This window comes from Heloderma suspectum, chromosome 5 (assembly GCF_057233095.1).
Source record: "Heloderma suspectum isolate Gila_16-S chromosome 5, 16-S_ref, whole genome shotgun sequence".
NCBI classification, from domain to species: Eukaryota; Metazoa; Chordata; class Lepidosauria; order Squamata; family Helodermatidae; genus Heloderma; species Heloderma suspectum.
In genome coordinates this window covers 235,234,988-235,252,440 of record NC_139462.1, presented here as the reverse complement: position 1 = coordinate 235,252,440, position 17,453 = coordinate 235,234,988, and the positions used below count along the sequence as shown (strand labels likewise).

Here is a 17,453-nt window from a genome sequence, read left to right as displayed (position 1 = left end):
GGGATACCCATCCTGGGGAAGTCCCACCACCACCGAACACTCTGCGGCTCCCTCCCCACTCCATCTTTGCCTCTGGCTGCCACCTCCTCCTCCTCCAAGCCTCTCCAATTTCAAAGCATCACCTAGGAACAGAGAAGCAGCAGCGGAGGACGTACATGTGTGTGTGTGCGCGAGCGCGCGGGCGGGCGGGGAATCCCTTTTTCCCCAGGGCTGCACCAAGGGGATTGTCCCAGTGTGCCTTCGGCACATGCAGACCACCCCCAGGGCCCCACACGCCACAAGAAGGAGGGGGAAGGCGCTTCAGCCCAGTTCCGCATCCAAGGCAGAGGTGCTGTGCGTCTGCTCCAGTTCACAAGGAGGTCACTGAACAGCTCAAGCAGAGCCAGCTCCACCTGCAGCCGCCTCGGTTCAGGCAGGTGGTGCTGGAGGAGGAGGGAGAGTCTCCCCTGGCACAGGCGTGAGGGGGCAGCGAGGCCTTGGCACACCGGCCTCTGCCCCCAGACCGGGTTGCGGCCCAGGCTGCAGCGAGCCAGAAGGGCTCCCCCCGGCCCCCCGCTCCAGAGGCCCCCGCCCAGCGTGGGGCCCCACCAGAGCGGCAGGATTTCCCCTGCCTCAGCAGAACTGGGGCCGGGCGCTGGCTGGGCCGCCCGCCCGCCTGCTGCCGGAGCTCCACCACCACGGTCACCAACGCGGTGCCTTTATTGCCTGCCATAAAACAGCAATTTCTTCCCAAGCCTCCTCGCTAATTACCCAGCCAGTTCTCTCATTTCATTTTATTACTGGAATTAACAACGAGTTCAAAGCGTGGAAAGCTATTAAGATGTGTGATTAAGCCACATTCAATTAGCTTCTACAAACAATTTAATTGATGTTGCAGATAGAATTAACAGAAGGTGATTGTGTGAATGGCTTCAATGGCTGCAATATGGGAGGCGCCTCCTTCGCACTGCCGCCTCGACGTCCTCCTCGCTTGCGGGGAGGGAGGGCGGAGGCGGGGGTGGGGAGATGTTCTGGGGCTCTGGGGCACCCTGAGCTGGCCGAAGGGAGGATGACCACTGCAGCCCAGAGGAGGAGGCAGGGCATCCAGCAAGCCCGGGGAGGCCAGGGCGCTCCCGAGGCAGGGGCACCGCCTCCCAGGTGTTCCCACTCTGATGCCCCCCCCTCCTCTCCCTTCCCCCCACACCCAGAAAAGTGGCGGGACAGCTGACCTCCAACCTTCTCCTTTGGCTCACCCGCAAAACTTACTTACTTATTTATTTCATTTCATTTCATTTCATTTCCATACTGCCCAATAGCCGAAGCTCTCTGGGTGGTTCACAAAAAGTCTGCATTCAGGCCTATACTTTGCATAACCGTCTTCCGTGCCTGCATAATTTATGGTCTCTGGATGGAGCATTTGGTTGAGTAATCTGGGATATTTGGGTCCACTGGGAAGAGGACTGGGGCAGGAAGCCTGGCAAGGGGGGGGGGCGACGTGAGGGGCGGAGCAGCCCCTCTTCCTGAGCCCTGGGCCTGTCTCTCCACATCTTTGCAAGGCACTCCGGGCAGTCTGACAGACTTCCCTGCACAACTGTTGAAGACTCGAATCCTGCTCCCTCTTCTGCACGTAAATGCAATCAAGGCCAGAAGGGCCACGGATGCTCAGGAGGGGCCCAGCCCAGGGCCAGTGCTGGCCCATCCAGCTGAGGGACGCCAGAGCCCATCTGCAACTGCTGGCTGAAGCGGCTAACTGGGGTGGGGGGAGGGGAGGGGAGGGGGCAGTAGGCTTCCCCATGCTCTCCCAGGCCCACACGACAGCACTCTTGAGGCCCAGGGCCAGAGGACAGCGAAGGGCGGGCGGCTGAGGGGACAGTGTGAGCAGGGCCCCCCGGGGAGGCCCGTCCCCCACTCGTCCCCCGCCTTGCCCTGCGAGGAGCCACGCCTCGCGCCCGCCGTGGCTCTCCGTCTCAGCAGCAAACTGTGCTCAAGAGCGAGCGGAAGAAGCGGAAGAAGCCATTAGCGCCCCAGTGGGGGGGCGACAGAGATGGATGGGGTGGGGGCCACGCACGCGCTGCTGACAAAGAGCTGAGCGGCGATGGCACACCAGCCCCCCCCCCCCCCGAGCCCCTCACGCAGAGCCACTCACGTGCAGGCTGGGGTGGTAGGTCAGGATGCCGTTGTCGCACAAGGTCACGTACTTCTTCTTCCACTCCTTGTTCAGAGATTTGCCGCTGCGCTTCAGGAGGACGCCCTGTGGGACAGACAGCGACGGGCTCAGGAGGCCCCTGCCCAGCCCACATGCTCAGGAGCTCCCCCTGGGCTGGGCATTGCCCTGCCCTGGCCAGAGGCCTCTGCGTGGGGAGCCCCGAACCAGGGCAACATCTCACCCTGCTCTTTGGCAGCCCCCCAGGCCAGCCAAGGCCGCCCCTGCACACCCAGGGCCTGGGGAGGCTCTGGCTGCAGGACTCAGCCTGCTCCTCGCTGCACGAGGCCAGCGGCCGCCCCACCACGCCCTCCGGGTCCTTGGGCGTGTATGAGCGAGAGCCTGCAGGGTGGGAGGAGGAGGCCCTGTCCCGCTGGCAGAGCCCTCGTGCAAGGGAGAAGCTGGCTCCTGCACGGCTTGTTGGGAAACGGGGGTTGCTGACTCACTGTCCCCCCTGCCCCGCTGGAAAGATCGGGGGGGAAGTTTTGCCCCACAGCACTGCTGGGCAGAGGGACTGCGGCAGCACAGATGTGGGAAGCATCTTCCCCAAATGCTGCCTGCGTGCCTGGGAACCTCTGGCCACGCTGTGAGGCTGCCCTGGGAGAAAGGAGGGCTGGCTAGGGGACCAGGCCCAGCGCAGCAGGCTGGGATCTCCACAGCAGGAGCAGCCAGCCAGCTGACTGTCCTGCTGGCCCTCTGACCCAGCCCCATGACGAGGGGCCCAGGCAGGCAGCGACCCCCCGCCCGGCCAGGCCCCAGAGGCAGCTTGCATCGTCCAGAGGTCCTGGGCCCGCTTGCTGCCCGCCATCTCCAGAGAAGCGCCATGGAGGACGGTCACTGGGCGCGAAGAAGGCTCCTGCCACTGAACACGGGCAGCCGCCCCACCAGGCCCACCATCCGTCCCCAACAGTGGCCAGCTCCGCACAGACAGTGCTTCATTCTCCCACACGTTGTGCCTTGCACACACGATGCCAGTGCGCAATCAGCTTGGCAAAAGGGAAACTGAGCCCTTTTGTGAAGCTGGCCTCTGAGTGCTCAGCACCCTCAGCCAGAACCACTTTCTGGGGTGCCTTTGCAAAGCACTTGGCCACCAGGGAGCATGCTGCCACTCAAATGCCCACAGCTTCTTCTCTGCAAACTACTCATGTCCCACACATTTGCCACAAAAAACTAATGTTGTTCCCATTTCAGGAATCCACTTTTGAGCAACTCATTTCCTGCCATTTCAAGGGTAGGGAACGCAGCACATCAAACGTTTCACGCCCCCCTCAAACCCAAAAACCAAGGAAGGAAGGAAGCCACGGAGGGGGCGCTGGATCAGCATGAAGGCCAGGAACCCCCACACTAGGTGCCTTGTGCCAGGGAAGGCTGAATCTCGCCAATGTCTCTTGGCACTTTCCCAAATCCGCATCCCAAATCAGCTGGGGATCAAGTCACTGGCAAACTCCCTGGCCCGGGAATCAGCCAATCCTCCTGACCCAACAAGAGCATGCTGCGCTTGCCTAGACCTGACCCGCCCCTGCTGAACTGCTGCTGAATAATTCTTCTCCCTTGACCACTTTGGCTTCCCCCCTGCCAACCGCAACTGGGCTGGGGAAGTAGCCGCACAGGGCTGACAGTCCACACGCCTCCTCCTTTCCCCAGGACCCCTCCACTCCAGAAAGCCCATTGACGTGAGGGAGGAGGGCGTGCAAGGAGAGGCAGTCCTGCAGGCCCAGTTCCCCAGCACCACCTGGATCAGGGGGGCGGGGGGGGGAGACGAGCTTAGAGCCACTTGAAACCCACCCCACCCCACCACTTCTCTCCTGCTAATGGCGGCAGGGAAAGGGAAGTCTTCCCCAGACTGCGACTGCTGGGGAGCAGGCTGAGAATGAACCCCCCCCCCACCCCATGGATCCTGATCAGGAGCACTGGGGGGTGGGGCGGTTCCTCATTGTTTGCAGGAGAACAGTAATCCTGATCACCACGGGATCCCAGTGATCTGGATTTGGCGGGAGCTGCCCAGCCGCCAGCAAGGAGCAGCTAGAACAGGGGTGGGTCGGGGCGGCTCAACTAGTCCCCACAGAACCCTTTGGCCGGGTGCCCCCCGCACACACACTCACTCAGAGCCCCACCACATGCACAGGATGACTTGGGGGAGGGGAAGAGGCCCTTCCCCTTGAAGCTGCCAACTACTTCCTGGCTCCTGCTCCTCTGACTTTCACAGCCGCCTGGTCAGGGGGTGATGCTCACCCCCAGATTCATCTGCTGATTTCTACAATCATGGCACTGCTTAAGGCACAGGAGCAGGCTAGGCCAGTTTCTCCCCATCAGTTTGCAACCTCACCATCTTCCCTTTCCCCATACACCCTCTTTGCCCAAAGGAGAAGAAATCACACACACACAGCTGCTAAGGCAAAACAGCACCACTCCTGAGCCCCAAGAAGGACGCTGCTGCTGCTGCTGCTGCTGCAGCACCAATGGGGGGGAACACTCATGGAGAGGCTGGGGGGGGCCACTCTTGTGATGCACCAAGAGGGGACGGTTGAGAGGCCTGACGTTTGAGGCGCAACAGAGTGCAGAACAGCCGGTGTCTTTGCCAACTGCACAGAACTCCTTTGGGGACGAAAAAGGCCGCCCGGCTGGGTGGGTAAGCAGGTGGGCGAGCCCCGGCCACAAGAGGGCCCCCCCGAGCCCCATGGAGCAGGGCCACCTGCCCCTCGCTCTCCAGCTGGCTGTGGCCCCTCCGCTCCTCTCCCCCTTCCGGCAGAGAGTGCACATAGCAGCCCAGCCTCCGGGGAGGGAAAGGTGCCCTGAGCTGGGGGAGGCCCCCCAGCGCTCCTCGCCCTCCCCTCCGCTCGCCCTGAGAGTGGGGCTGAAGGAGGCCGCAATGGCGGCACGTGCAAGGATGGCGGTGGCAGCAGCGGCAGCAGCAATGCGCAGGGTAATGAAGCAGGGAGTAGCAACGGCCCCCACAGGACTCGTTTGCTCCACAAATCTCCCTTCCACTCACTTTTCGCTAAGAATTTTAACACCAAACTTAATTGTAAAGTCGCGTATTGATTGGAAAATGCAAATGGCAATTTAAATGTAATCTAAGCTCCCAGCGTGATCCCGGCTCCCTCCAAGGAAAAGCCACCCGGCCCAGGCTGCGCTGGAGCAGGCAGCCCCGGTGGGGGTGGGGTGGGGGTCGCCATCAGGTGCCAAGGGGCTGGGCAGGCAAAGGGCTCCTGGCTAGAGCGGTTACAGCAAAGGGCAGGTTTGGGGGGCGCTGGGCTTGGGCCCCTCCAGAGAACCAGCAGGAGCTGCCCGGAGGCTGAAGCAACAACCCCCTGCCCTCTCCCTCTCAAGGGGGCGGTCTCCAGCACCCAACCAGCCCCTGCATTGGAAGCTTGCTGGGAACATGTGTGGGGATGGGCGGAGGACTGGGGCCTCGCCTGGGTAGTCCACCCCCCACCCCCACCCCGGTGGGCTCAGATCCTCTCTTTGGCAAGGCCAGGCCAGGCCTAGGCATTTGCCTGGCATCAGGGCCAGTGTGAGCGCCTCACGATGGGGGGGGGCAGGGCAGGGCAGGGCAGGCGGGGACCATCCACGCAAGGCTCTCCACCTCGACAGGGGGCCTTTGTGATGGGACCCTGCGTGGCACTCCCTGGAACCAGCACTTCCAGTCCCTCAGGCATGGGTGGGCTGGGGGCTGGCAGGGGGTGGGGACCGCTCTGTCAGCCTTGTGGAAATACGCGTGGCTGAGAGCGGGACCAGATGGCGGTGTGCCTCCCCGCCAGTCTGAGCGCTACAGAGCTCACTCAGAAGTGTCCAGGCACCCCAGAAGGAAGCTCCCCCCCACTTCCCAAAACACCATCAGCCCGGAGAGCCTCGGCAAGTCCTTGGCGCGGGGGGCGGGGTGCTGAGAAGCCGAGAATGAGAATGAGATGCCTGTCGCTGGGCCCTTCCTGCAGCTGCGCCTCGCCTGGCCCCCGCCTCTCTTTCCCAGGAAGGCTTTCTAAACTGAGGAAGGGGGGAGGGGGGAGGATGCTTAACCCTTTCCCCTCCTGTACTTTGTCTCCTTAAAATTCCCACCGACCCAGCTGCTGGGATTTTGCATGTGTATGTGTGAGAGAGGGAGACGGGGAGGGGAGCAGGACTGCCAGGGGCTCTGAAAGGGTCCTTCCAATGGCTTTTCTTGTGCAACTGCCCTGCCTCATTCACGGGATTTACGGGGGTCTGGACAATGTCGCCTTCAATCTGTAGCCCTCCCGTGTTTTCCCATTGGCTTTCCCATCTTTTCTTCTTAAAAGAAAAAAATCCATTCCGGGCGGAAAGATGGAACAGCCACACTGTGCTTTTTGATTCGTGGTGCTTGGCGCAAGAGAGCTTTTGCACTAAATCCCAGCAGAAACGTCTGCCGGTACACAGCTCCTCCAGAAAAACTTTGGCAGCCAGCCTGGCCTGTCACCATACCAGCCCTGCCTGGCCATGTAGGAGACCTCCCTCCAAGAGGCCTCTCCACCGCAAGGGGGAGCCACAGGCACCTGGGGGGGGCGGGCGCTTCCTTCACAAGGTGGCGCCACTCCCCCGACACTGCCAGGAGAAAAGCGGTCTTGCGGAGACTGTCCCCAGGCGGAAGGGCTGTGAAGCAGCCTTGCGGGATGTGGCGAGACCAGGGGCTGCTTGAGCACAGACAGCCACCGCAGTGCTTGGGAGACCCCTGGGGAAGTGTGTCTTTGAGCCCGGGTTCCATTCCGCAAGGCCACACCCCAGCACCTGTCTGTCTACAATGCCGTAAGAAAAGCTGGGCTGGATCAGACCAAGGGTCCATCTAGTCCAGCATTCTGTTAACACAGTGGCCAACTAGCTGTCGACCAGGAACCCGGCAGCAGGACACAAGTGCAACCCTTCCACCCGTGATCCCCAGCAACTGGTGTACATAGGCATACTGCCTCCGACACTGGACGCAGGCCTCTCTCCTGGGACAGGGGAGGAGTAGAGTGTCTCAGAGCATGCCCAGAGTGCCTCTACTTCACCACCGAAGAGTAGCTGCAACCAGCACCACACCCCTAGCATTTGGGGAAAGGCCTGAGCCCAGCAGCCCTCTGCATGCAGCACCCCCAGATGGTCAGACATTTCATGAGTGCTGAAGCAAGCAAGATGGATTCCCAGAAATACCCTAGCATGGACACCTCAAAGAGTGCAGCAAATGTCGTTCCTCCCATGACCTCACACCCACTGTAGGCACGTGTGCACGTACACACACACACACACACACACACACACACGGTACAGTGCTGGTGAGGGCAACAGTTGCATGGAGAGACACAATGGGCCAGACACAGAGATGCTTCTTGCTGGGGGGAGGGAGAAGGCAACGTGTATCAGCCCCACACAACCTTCCTCTGCATCTGTTTCTCTCCGCCCACCAGCACGGGCTTGGTGGGAGCCCCCCCACCTGCCCCCCCCGGAGCCGCAGGGCAGCCCCCTTATGATGGGCAGGGGGCGGAGAGAAAGGCGAACCTGCTTCATGGGGATGGCCCGCCCGCTGCCGACAGTGTCCGCCTTGCACTCTGGCGCCTTCTTCTCCCGCTCGATGTCCGTGCCTTTCCGAGACTGGAAGAGAAGAGACACGCGGGCATTAGATCTCCGGGGCGGGGCGGGAGACAGCACCTCCCCTTGCGGCTCCGGGAAGCCCCTGCCTGCCCCCTGCCCCAGCCCCAGGCCAGAGTGCAGACGCAGGGCCCCCCGGCCCCCGGGGGCAGTGACAGACGTTAGCAGCATGGGATGGGGTGAGATGGGCTGAGCGTGGATGGGAGCAGCAATAGCAGCAGCAGCAAAGGCACCGGCGGAAGCCCAGAAAGAAAGGCACCAGCCCCACTAATCCAACCGTTTATTTGGTGAACACACGGGCACCATACAAAGTCGCAGATGTCACTGGGCCACTGTTAGCCCTTACAAAAGAGCATCGACAAGAAACAGCTACTTTACATTTAGAACATGATTCTGGGGGGGGGGAGAGAAAGAGCGCAATAACTCCAGTTCATCATCATCATCTCAATAAATAAATGGATCAATAAATAAAGGTGGAAATCTACAGTCTGCCAAGAAGCTGTCCATTGAAGGTGCTTGAGAGACAGTGGAGGATATCGCGAAATTCACGGCATGGAACACAATCAATACATTCAGAACCACAAGAACGGCGGGAGGGAGCGGCCTCGGGCTCCAGGCAATGGTCCATCAGTCTTACAAGCCCTTCTGTTTGTCCATCACACCAGCCGGCGGCGGCACCCCCACACTCAAGAGGGGCCAGAAAGAGCCAGCAGCACCCTCTCCTCCCAAGCGGAGCTCAAAGGGGAGGGGGGCTCAAAAAGCCACAGGCGGCTGCTCTGCTTGGAGGAGGAGGAGGAGAGAAAGAGGAGGAGGAGTCCATGCGGGGGCGGGGGGCGGAGAGCACGCAGCGGGCGCCAACGGCGGCAAGGTGTCCCTTGGCCCCTCCATCTCCTGGCACTTCCGGGCGGCGCAGTCGGTCTTCCTGTCTCCTGCACGCGGACACTTGGCGCGCCAGCAAAGTCCCAGCTGACTGTGCTGGCCGGCCGGCGCAGGCTCTCTCAGAGACTTTACAGAGGGGGGAGGGGATAAAGACTCCTGCGTGTCTCCGGGCGGAGGGGGACCCAAGCGGCAGGCAGGCAGGCGGGAAGGCAGGCAGGCAGGCGGGCTAGGGAGGGCAGGCTGCTAATCTGAGATCACTCCCGCTGCCTGTCCCTGATCCGGCCCTGGAGAGGCAATGAAAAGTGAGAGAATTGGTACTGAGGTGCCTGCTGGGGAACCACTTGGATCTTCTAATTTGGAAGGAGCTGAAAAGGCCTTTTGGTTGATGAAAAGTTGGAAACAGTGGCACATATCTGCAAATATCGAAAGAATAAAGAGTTTGGCATGTTAGACTCAGAATATGGACGTCTGTCTGTCTGTCGAAGGCAGGGCAGGAGAGACGCACGGACAGACAATCAAAGACCCGTGCTGGGGGGGGGCAGCAGCAGCGGGGCCGGAAGGCAAGAAAGAAGGCGGGCCAGGTGGACGGAAAGCAGGCGTCTGCCTCCACCTGCTGGCCAGAGACACCGTGACACCATCTTCGTCCCTTGGTGGCGCAGAGGAAAGGAGGCGTGCAGGACGAGCGAGCCAGGGAGGGGCGGAAGCAGCAGGATGATTGGCGGCGGTGGCGGGGGAGACAGGGACGCAGCAGGCATTCGGAATGAGCCTCTGGAACGAGTGGCGCAGAAACACAGGATGGAAGGTGGGGAGGGAGTCCCGAGCAAGGGTCCTGGTAGACTAAGGAAAGGCCCCCCACTCCTCCTCCCTTCCAGGGAGGGCAACCAAGTATTCCCCCCCACACTATCTTTCCCTGTCCCACCCCATGAGCCATGACAGCCAAACAAGCCCCCGCGGCCAGTACTGCTCCCGGAAGGGCCACCGTGTGGCAGGGTGCCACAGCCCTGAGTCGGCATGGCTCTAAGCAAATGGGGCAAGCGTGGTGGGACGCAAATCCATGGCCAGCCCAGGACACGCCTGAAGTGACAGGGGCACTTGCAGCAAGCCATTCCGAGTGGAGGCCACGGACAGCTGCGATGGGCCGAGCAAGCGAGCAAACCAATGAGCAGCCACGTGCAGCACCACACGGCCACGAGACTCTGCCAGGAGCAGGAATGAGCCACAGCCAGCCAAAGCAAGTGGGAGCAAGCAGGGGTGGGACATGTGTGGAGGGGAGAAGGAACCGCGTGCAGCGGGGCATCAAAGCAAGCAGGAGCAGGCATGAGAGCAACTGTGGCTGCCGCAGGAGCACAGCAGCCCCACCAGTGGGGAAAGTGTTGAGGCCCAGAAAGGCCGGTGCAAATGTGTGTGTGGACATGCATATACACGGGTAAAGCCCCGGAGACCGCTGCTGGTCAAGCGCCTTGATGGGGAGTGCCCTGTTCTCTCTTGCAAAGGCCGCTCCCCCCAGAAAACAAGCTCCAGCCTGCACCAGACCTCCCTGCCATGCTTGGGGGCCACGAGGAAAGCAGAGCCAAAGGTGCCCTTCTCTAGAGGCCCCCCCATGCACGCACGCACACACTTCGCATTGGTCTGCATCCCACTCCAGACCCGTTTCAAGTGGTGTCTCCCCCACCCCCCTCCCAGGCCCTTGGGCTGCCCAGCTGCTTTTGGGCTGTGTGGGGGGGCTGGGGGGGCAGCGTGTGAGCAGCTTCGCTGGAATTTTCTCTCATGTTCAAGGACCCAGAAACCTTGAAAAGGTCAAGATGTCAAGGCAGTGGAGAAGATACCAGTGACATTTTTCAAACAGATGATTCAGAAATGCGGAGAGACAACTGTGGGGATTCCTGCCGTTAAGAGATGGCCTTTTGGGATGCTTATGGAGCCCCTCACAGCCCCTCCTCGCACCTGAAGAGTCCTTCCATGGCCTTAGTGCAACCTAGGAAGCTGCCTGAAGCCAAGTCAGACCCCTGTGGTCCATGTAGCCCAGTATTGTCGACACTGACTGGCAGCAAAGGCTCTCTGGTGCTTCAGGCAGGAGTTTTTCCAGCACTACCTGGAGATGCTGCTGGGATTTGAACTTGGGACCTTCTGCATGCAAATCTTCTGCTCTGCCACTGAGCTGCAATGGCCCCCATGGCCTCAGCTTCAGCACGACACAGAGGGCAATGCACTCTCAGTGTCTCCCTCCTTGAAAGGTACCTATTTTGAAGCCTGAACGGGTGGTCACCTCTTAAAAGGTGCCAGGGCTGTTTCGCGCCTGGACTTGCCTTTGCTGCTTCTTGTCCCCTCTTCAGAATAGCCTTCCAGGAATCTGTTATCCGCCCACCCAATATTTCTCTCTCTCCTAAAGTCCCCCCCACCCCCAGATACTTTTGTATTACCTCTTCTGTACTCTGTGGGAAAACTCCACAATATCATAACCAGTAACTGGGGTTTTCCTTTTGAAGTGATGGCTAATTTTTTTAAAAATATGGAGCCATCATTTTTCCTGACAATTCCTAAAGACAGAAGTCCCATCTTGCACATCCTTGAAGACTGGACAGCATCTCTGGAGGGGCTGTGGCTCAATGGTGGAGCCCCTGCTTCGCATGCAGAAGGTCCCAGGTTCAATTCCCAGCAGCAAGTCCAGGTAGGGAAAAGTCCTGCCTGAAACCCCGGAGAGCCACTGCTGCAAGTGTCAACAATACTGGGCTAGATGGACCAGGGGGCGGAGTTGCTATAAGGCAGCTTCCGATGTTCCTATCCAGGCTGGCCTCCGTGCACTTGGCACAACCTCCCCCTCCCTTCCAGGTCTCTGCAAAAGATTCCTGACTTTTCAGCAGATCCACAAAAACCGTATTTCAGGGTGACTTTTCCTGCAGAATGTGGACTTTCCTGGCAGAACAGTGAAAGAAGAACGGGACTTTTAAAATATGAGGATCTCAGCTCCCACTCACTAGACCCTTCTCATTTTTCACTTAGCAAAAACAACCCAGATCTTTCTGTGCACCCAAGAGAGTTAAAAACGTTGTGCTGAAGCGAAGAACTACACAGCTGCCTACATCCTCCACTCCCTTCCGTTTCCCAAGTCTCCTCCTGAAGCTTAAGCCTGTCCTCAGTCATGTTTGCAGTTCGTCCCAATTTCGTATCATCTGCACACAGGATGAGCGTCTTGTCGCCAAACCGACCACGAACACCTGGAGCAGCACGGGAGCCAGGGTTGAGCCCTTGCAGGACCCCAACGCCAGCTGGGTCAAGCCCTTTGCTCCCCCCCAGGGAACTCCATGCGGACGGCCCACGCAATGCAGCAGAACCCACTCGCACGGAGGCTGCGAGGAGCTGCCCCCTGCCCCCCCGCCCCGGACTCACGGTGAAGATGTTGGAGCGGCGCTTGGACTGCTTGCGGATGGGCGTGGGTGTGTTGGAGGCAGCAATGGTCTCGATCCGCAGCTCCCGCTGGCTGATGCTGGGGGTGGAGGGCACCGAGGAGGAGTAGTCGCTGAAGGCCCCGCTCCCATTAGCGGCCTGGGGGGGCAAGAAGGGGGGCAGTGTGGGATGCAGGGCCAAAGGACAAACATGCTGGCTCAAGGCCCCTGGACCCCCCCACATCCAAGTCCCTCCACACCCAGCTCTCCCCTCCGTCTGAACAAGTCGGCCTTCACCACAGAACCCACCAGAAAAGGTGCAAACTGAAAGGGTCCTCAATGGTTTCTTAATTTTTAGGGGGGGCTTCTGTCACTCCCCTTGGCCTGCCCCCCAAGTAAGTTCAGTGGTGGCAGTGGTGGTTTAGTGGTGTTCTGGGGGAGGGAGTGGGCTATATCCCCCACTCATGACATGAGACTCTTAGTCTCATGTTACTCTTAAAACATAACAGTAAATAAGGAGTTACTCTTATTTACGTTACATTATCTTTCACCGCAAAAAATCCAATCACAGGAACAGCTTCTAATGCACATACAACCACACGCGACCTTCTCTTAATTTCTGTAAATTTTTTAAATAAAGCATTGATCTTTGGTGATGTTTTTCTGTTTGGATTCAGCTTGGCTACCCACTACGGGGTCTAGAACCCAGCTGGTGTAGTTTCTGTAGTTAAACAGGACCAAATTAACACACACACCCTGAGTCTTTCCATGCCACAGCATGAGCCCCACAGACCCCCCCCCACTTCAGCCCCACCCAGGTACTTTTGGTGGGAGACAAGAGGAGGTTGGGGGATGTTGACCTGGTGTTGAACAGGGTACGGCTCCACTGCCTTGTTGTGGCGAAGGGGCTTGCGTAACTTAGTGAAGCCATAAGCTATGCCGTGCAGGGCCACCCAAGATGGACAGGTCATGGCAGAGAGTTCTGACAAAATATGGTCCACTGGAGAAGGAAATGGCAACCCACTCCGGTATTCTTGCCAAGAAAACCCCCTGGAACGTATCACAAGGCTAAAAGAGATGACGCCGGAAGATGAGCCCCTCATGTCGGAAGGTGTCCAATATACTACTGGGGAAGAGCAGAGGGTATTTCCAAGTAGCGCCAGAAAGAGTGAAGCGGCTGGGCCAAAGCCGAAAGGACACTCAGCTGTGGATGTGTCTGGTGGTGAAAAGAAAATCCGATGCTGTCAAGAACAATATTGTTTCGGAACCTGGAATGTCAGATCAATGAATCAAGGTAAGCTGGAGGTGGTCAAACATGAGATGGCAAGATTGAACATCAACATCTTGGGAATCAGCGAACTCAAATGGACAGGCATGGGCGAATTTAATTCAGGTGACCATCATATCTACTATTGTGGGCAAGAATCCCTTAGAAGAAATGGAGTAGCACTCATAGTCAACAAAAGGGTGGGAAAAGCAGTACTGGGGTACAATCTCAAAAACGATAGAATGATCTCAGTACCAATCCAAGGCAAACCATTCAACATCACAGTAATTCAAGTCTATGCCCCAACCACTGAGGCCGAAGAAGCTGAGGTTGATCGGTACAACACCTTCTAGAACTAGCACCAAAAAAAGATGTCTTCTTCATCATAGGGGATTGATTGGAATGCTAAAGTAGGAAGTCAAGAAATCACCGGGATAACAGGCAGGCATGGCCTTGGTGTACAAAATGAAGCAGGACAAAAGCTAATAGAGTTTTGCCAAGAGAACACGCTGATCATAGCAAACACTCTTTTTCAACAGCACAAGAGACGACTCTACACATGGACATCACCAGATGCTCAATATCTAAATCAGATTGATTATGTACTTTGCAGCCAAAGATGGAGAAGCTCCATACAGTCAGTAAAAACAAGACCTGGAGCTGACTGTGGCTCAGATCATGAGCTGCTTCTTGCAAAATTTCGGCTTAAATTGAAGAACATAGGGAAAAACACTAAACCATTCAGGTATGACCTAAATCATATCCCTTATGAATATACAGTGGAGGTGAGGAATAGATTTCAGGGATTAGACCTGATAGACAGAGTGCCTGAGGAACTATGGACGGAGGTCCGTAACATTGTTCAGGAGGCAGCAACTCAATCCATCCCAAAGAAAAAGAAATGCAAGAAAGCCAAGTGGCTGTCTGATGAGGCTTTACAAGTAGCTCACGAAAGAAGGGAAGTGAAAAGCAAGGGAGAAAGGGGAAGATCTATCCAACTGAATGCAGAGTTCCAGTGAATAGCAAGGAGAGACAAGAAGGCCTTCTTAAATGAACAATGCAAAGAAATCGAGGAAAACAACAGAATGGGAAAGACTAGAGATCTCTTCAAGAAAATCGGAGATCTCAAGGGAACATTTTGTGCAAAGACGGGCATGATCAAGGACAAAGAAGGCAGGGACCTCACAGAAGCAGATGAGATTAAGAAGAGGTGGAAAGAATACACAGAAGAACTATACAGGAAAGATCTGAATGTCCCTGATAGCCATGATAGTGCGGTCACTGAACTTGAGTCGGACATCCTCGAGAGTGAAGTCAAGTGGGCCTTAGGAAGCATGAGTAACAACAAAGCTAGCGGAGATGACAGTATTCCAGTTGAGCTATTTAAAACCCTAAAAGATGATGCCGTTAAAGTGCTGCATTCAATATGCCAACAAATTTGGAACACTCAACAGTGGCCGCAAGACTGGAAAAGGTCAGTTAACATTCCAATTCCAAAGAAGGGCAATGCCAAAGAGTGTTCAAACTACTGCACAATTGTGCTCGTTTCACATGCCAGCAAGGTGATGCTCAAAATCCTACAAGCTAGGCTTTAGCAGTATGCGAACCGAGAACTACTGGAAGTACAAGCTGGGTTTCGAAGAGGCAGAGGAACTAGAGATCAAATTGCCAACATTCGCTGCATCATGGAGAAAGCAAGAGAATTCCAGAAAAACGTCTATTTCTGCTTCATTGACTACGCTAAAGCCTTTGATTGTGTGGATCACAACAAACTGTGGCAAATTCTTAAAGTGATGGGAGTACCAGACCACCTTACCTGTCTCCTGAGAAACCTGTACGAGGGTCAAGAAGCAACAGTAAGAACCAGACATGGAACAACTGAGTGGTTCAAAATTGGGAAAGGAGTACGACAAGGCTGCATATTGTCACCCTGCTTATTTAACTTATATGCAGAGTACATCATGAGAAATGCCGGGTTGGATGAATCAGAGGTTGGAATTAAGATTGCTGGGAGAATTATCAACAACCTCCGATATGCAGATGATACCACCCTAATGGCAGAAAGCGAAGAGGATCTAAAGAGCCTCTTTTTGAGGGTGAAAGAGGAGAGTGCAAAAGCTGGTTTGAAACTCAACATTAAGAAAACTAAGATCATGGCATCTGGCCCTATCACTTCCTGGCATATAGAAGGGGAAGAAATGGAAGCAGTGACAGATTTTACTTTCTTGGGCTCCAAGATCACCGCAGACGGTGACTGTAGCCATGAAATTAAAAGACGCTTGCTCCTTGGGAGGAAAGCTATGGCAAACCTAGACTTCATAGTAAAAAGCAGAGACATCACCTTACCGACAAAGGTCCGTCTAATCAAAGCTATGGTTTTCCCAGTAGTAACATATGGCTGTGAGAGCTGGACTATAAGGAAGGCTGAGCGCCGAAGAATCGATGCTTTTGAACTGTGGTGCTGGAGAAGACTCTTACGAGTCCCCTGGACTGCAAGGAGGTCAAATCAGTCCATCCTAAAGGAAATCAACCCTGAGTGCTCATTGGAAGGACAGATCCTGAAGCTGAAGCTGAAATATTTTGGCCACCTAATGCGAAGAGAAAACTCTCTGGAAAAGACCCTGATGCTGGGAAAGACTGAAGGCAAAAGGAGAAGGGGACGGCAGAGGATGAGATGGCTAGATAGCATCACTGATGCAATGAATATGAACTTGAGCACACTCTGGGAGAGAGCGCAGGACAGGAAGGCCCGGCGTGCTATGGTCCATGGGGTCACGAAGAGTCGGATACGACTGAACGACTGAACAACAACCCTTGAAAGACCTGGTCCGCAGCCTGGGGGTCATTTTATACTCCCAGCTGTCCGTGGAGGCTCAGGCGTCAGCTGTGAGCCGCACAGCACTGCACCAACTCCATCTGATATGGTGGCTGCGCCCCCACCTTCCCGACCATCTGCTCCCATTGGTAGTACATGCCCTGGTCTCCTCTTGTCTAGACTACTGTAATGCGCTCTACATGAGGTTACCCTTGAAGATGGTTCAGAAGCTGCAGCTGGTGCAGAACGCGGCGGCTCGCCTGATTAAAGGCAGCCACCAGTGTGATCACATCACTCCAGGGCTGAAGGAGTTGCACTGGTTACCAGTTGTTTTCTGGGCCAAATTCAAGGTGTTGGTTTTGACCTTTAAAACCCTATATTGTTCCAGCCCAGCCTATCTTAAGGAGTACCTCCAGAAACACCAGACAGGCCACTCAACAAGATCAGCCTTGGATGGCCTTCTCTCTGTCCCATCAGCCAGGACAGCTAGACTGGTGAGGACGAGGGAGAGGGCCTTCTCTGTGGTGGCCCCCACTCTGTGGAACTCCCTCCCTAGGGAACTCTGCCATACCCCCTCTTTAATGAGCTTCTGCCACGCGTTGAAAACTTGGTTGTTCAGGCAGGCGTTTTGGGTGGGCTAGGGAAATTTTAGAAAATGCTGTTTTAATGTGTAATTTTATTGTTTTTAAACTGTTTGTATTATTGTACATCACCCAGAGTGGCTGGGTGACCAGCCAGATGGGTGATTAAGAAATTTAAGTAATCAATTAAAAAAAAAATCTCATGCGTTAGAAATCTCCAAACAACCCTGCAAGGTAGGTATTATCATCCCCATATTTGGGGGGGGGGGGGTTCGGTGTCCTAGTCCAACCAAGACAGCACAGGACAGGGTGCAGACAGGATTGCTTTAGGGAAGGGATGGACTAGGACTCTGCAGGGTGCCACAAACCATGGGTGTCAACATTTTAGATAGTAACAGCAGCCCAAAGTCCTGCAAGGTAGCCGGCTTGCAGAAAGAAGGGAGTGGCCTCGACATGCTTGAGAACTGGGCGGGGAGCACTGCGACAATGCCACAGCCTGGAAAGCCAAGTTTCCTGGGAGGGTGAACCAACCCTCAAGGGAGTGGGGGCTCGTTGGGGTGGATGAAACCCACAGCAGGGAGTGGGGAGAGACCCTTTGTCTAATGGAGCTCTGCAGGAAGTGCTTCCCTGCGCCAGAGGGTGCCTCGGGCCACGCTCGCCTGAAGCTCGCCACGTGACCGCTTGTGGCCGCGCGTAGCCAGGTGCGCAGCCACGTGGCTGAGGGGGCGGGGGGGCGGCTGCCCACTGCTCACACATCCCAAACAGCGGC

At 56.6% G+C, this 17,453-nt stretch overlaps 1 protein-coding gene across 2 annotated transcripts in view; it reads right to left on the bottom strand.

The window, feature by feature from the left end:
* LOC146345412 (arf-GAP with GTPase, ANK repeat and PH domain-containing protein 3-like) overlaps positions 1 to 17,453 on the bottom strand; it is a 123,267-nt gene that overhangs the window by 27,946 nt on the left and 77,868 nt on the right. For both annotated transcript variants that reach the window (XM_084859715.1, XM_084859714.1), the window contains exons 8-10: positions 12,026 to 12,181; positions 7,670 to 7,762; positions 2,126 to 2,230 (exon numbers count right to left, since the gene is read on the bottom strand). In XM_084859715.1, the coding sequence (XP_084715841.1) occupies positions 2,126 to 2,230; positions 7,670 to 7,762; positions 12,026 to 12,181 (354 nt within the window). The remainder of the gene's footprint in view (positions 1 to 2,125; positions 2,231 to 7,669; positions 7,763 to 12,025; positions 12,182 to 17,453) is intronic.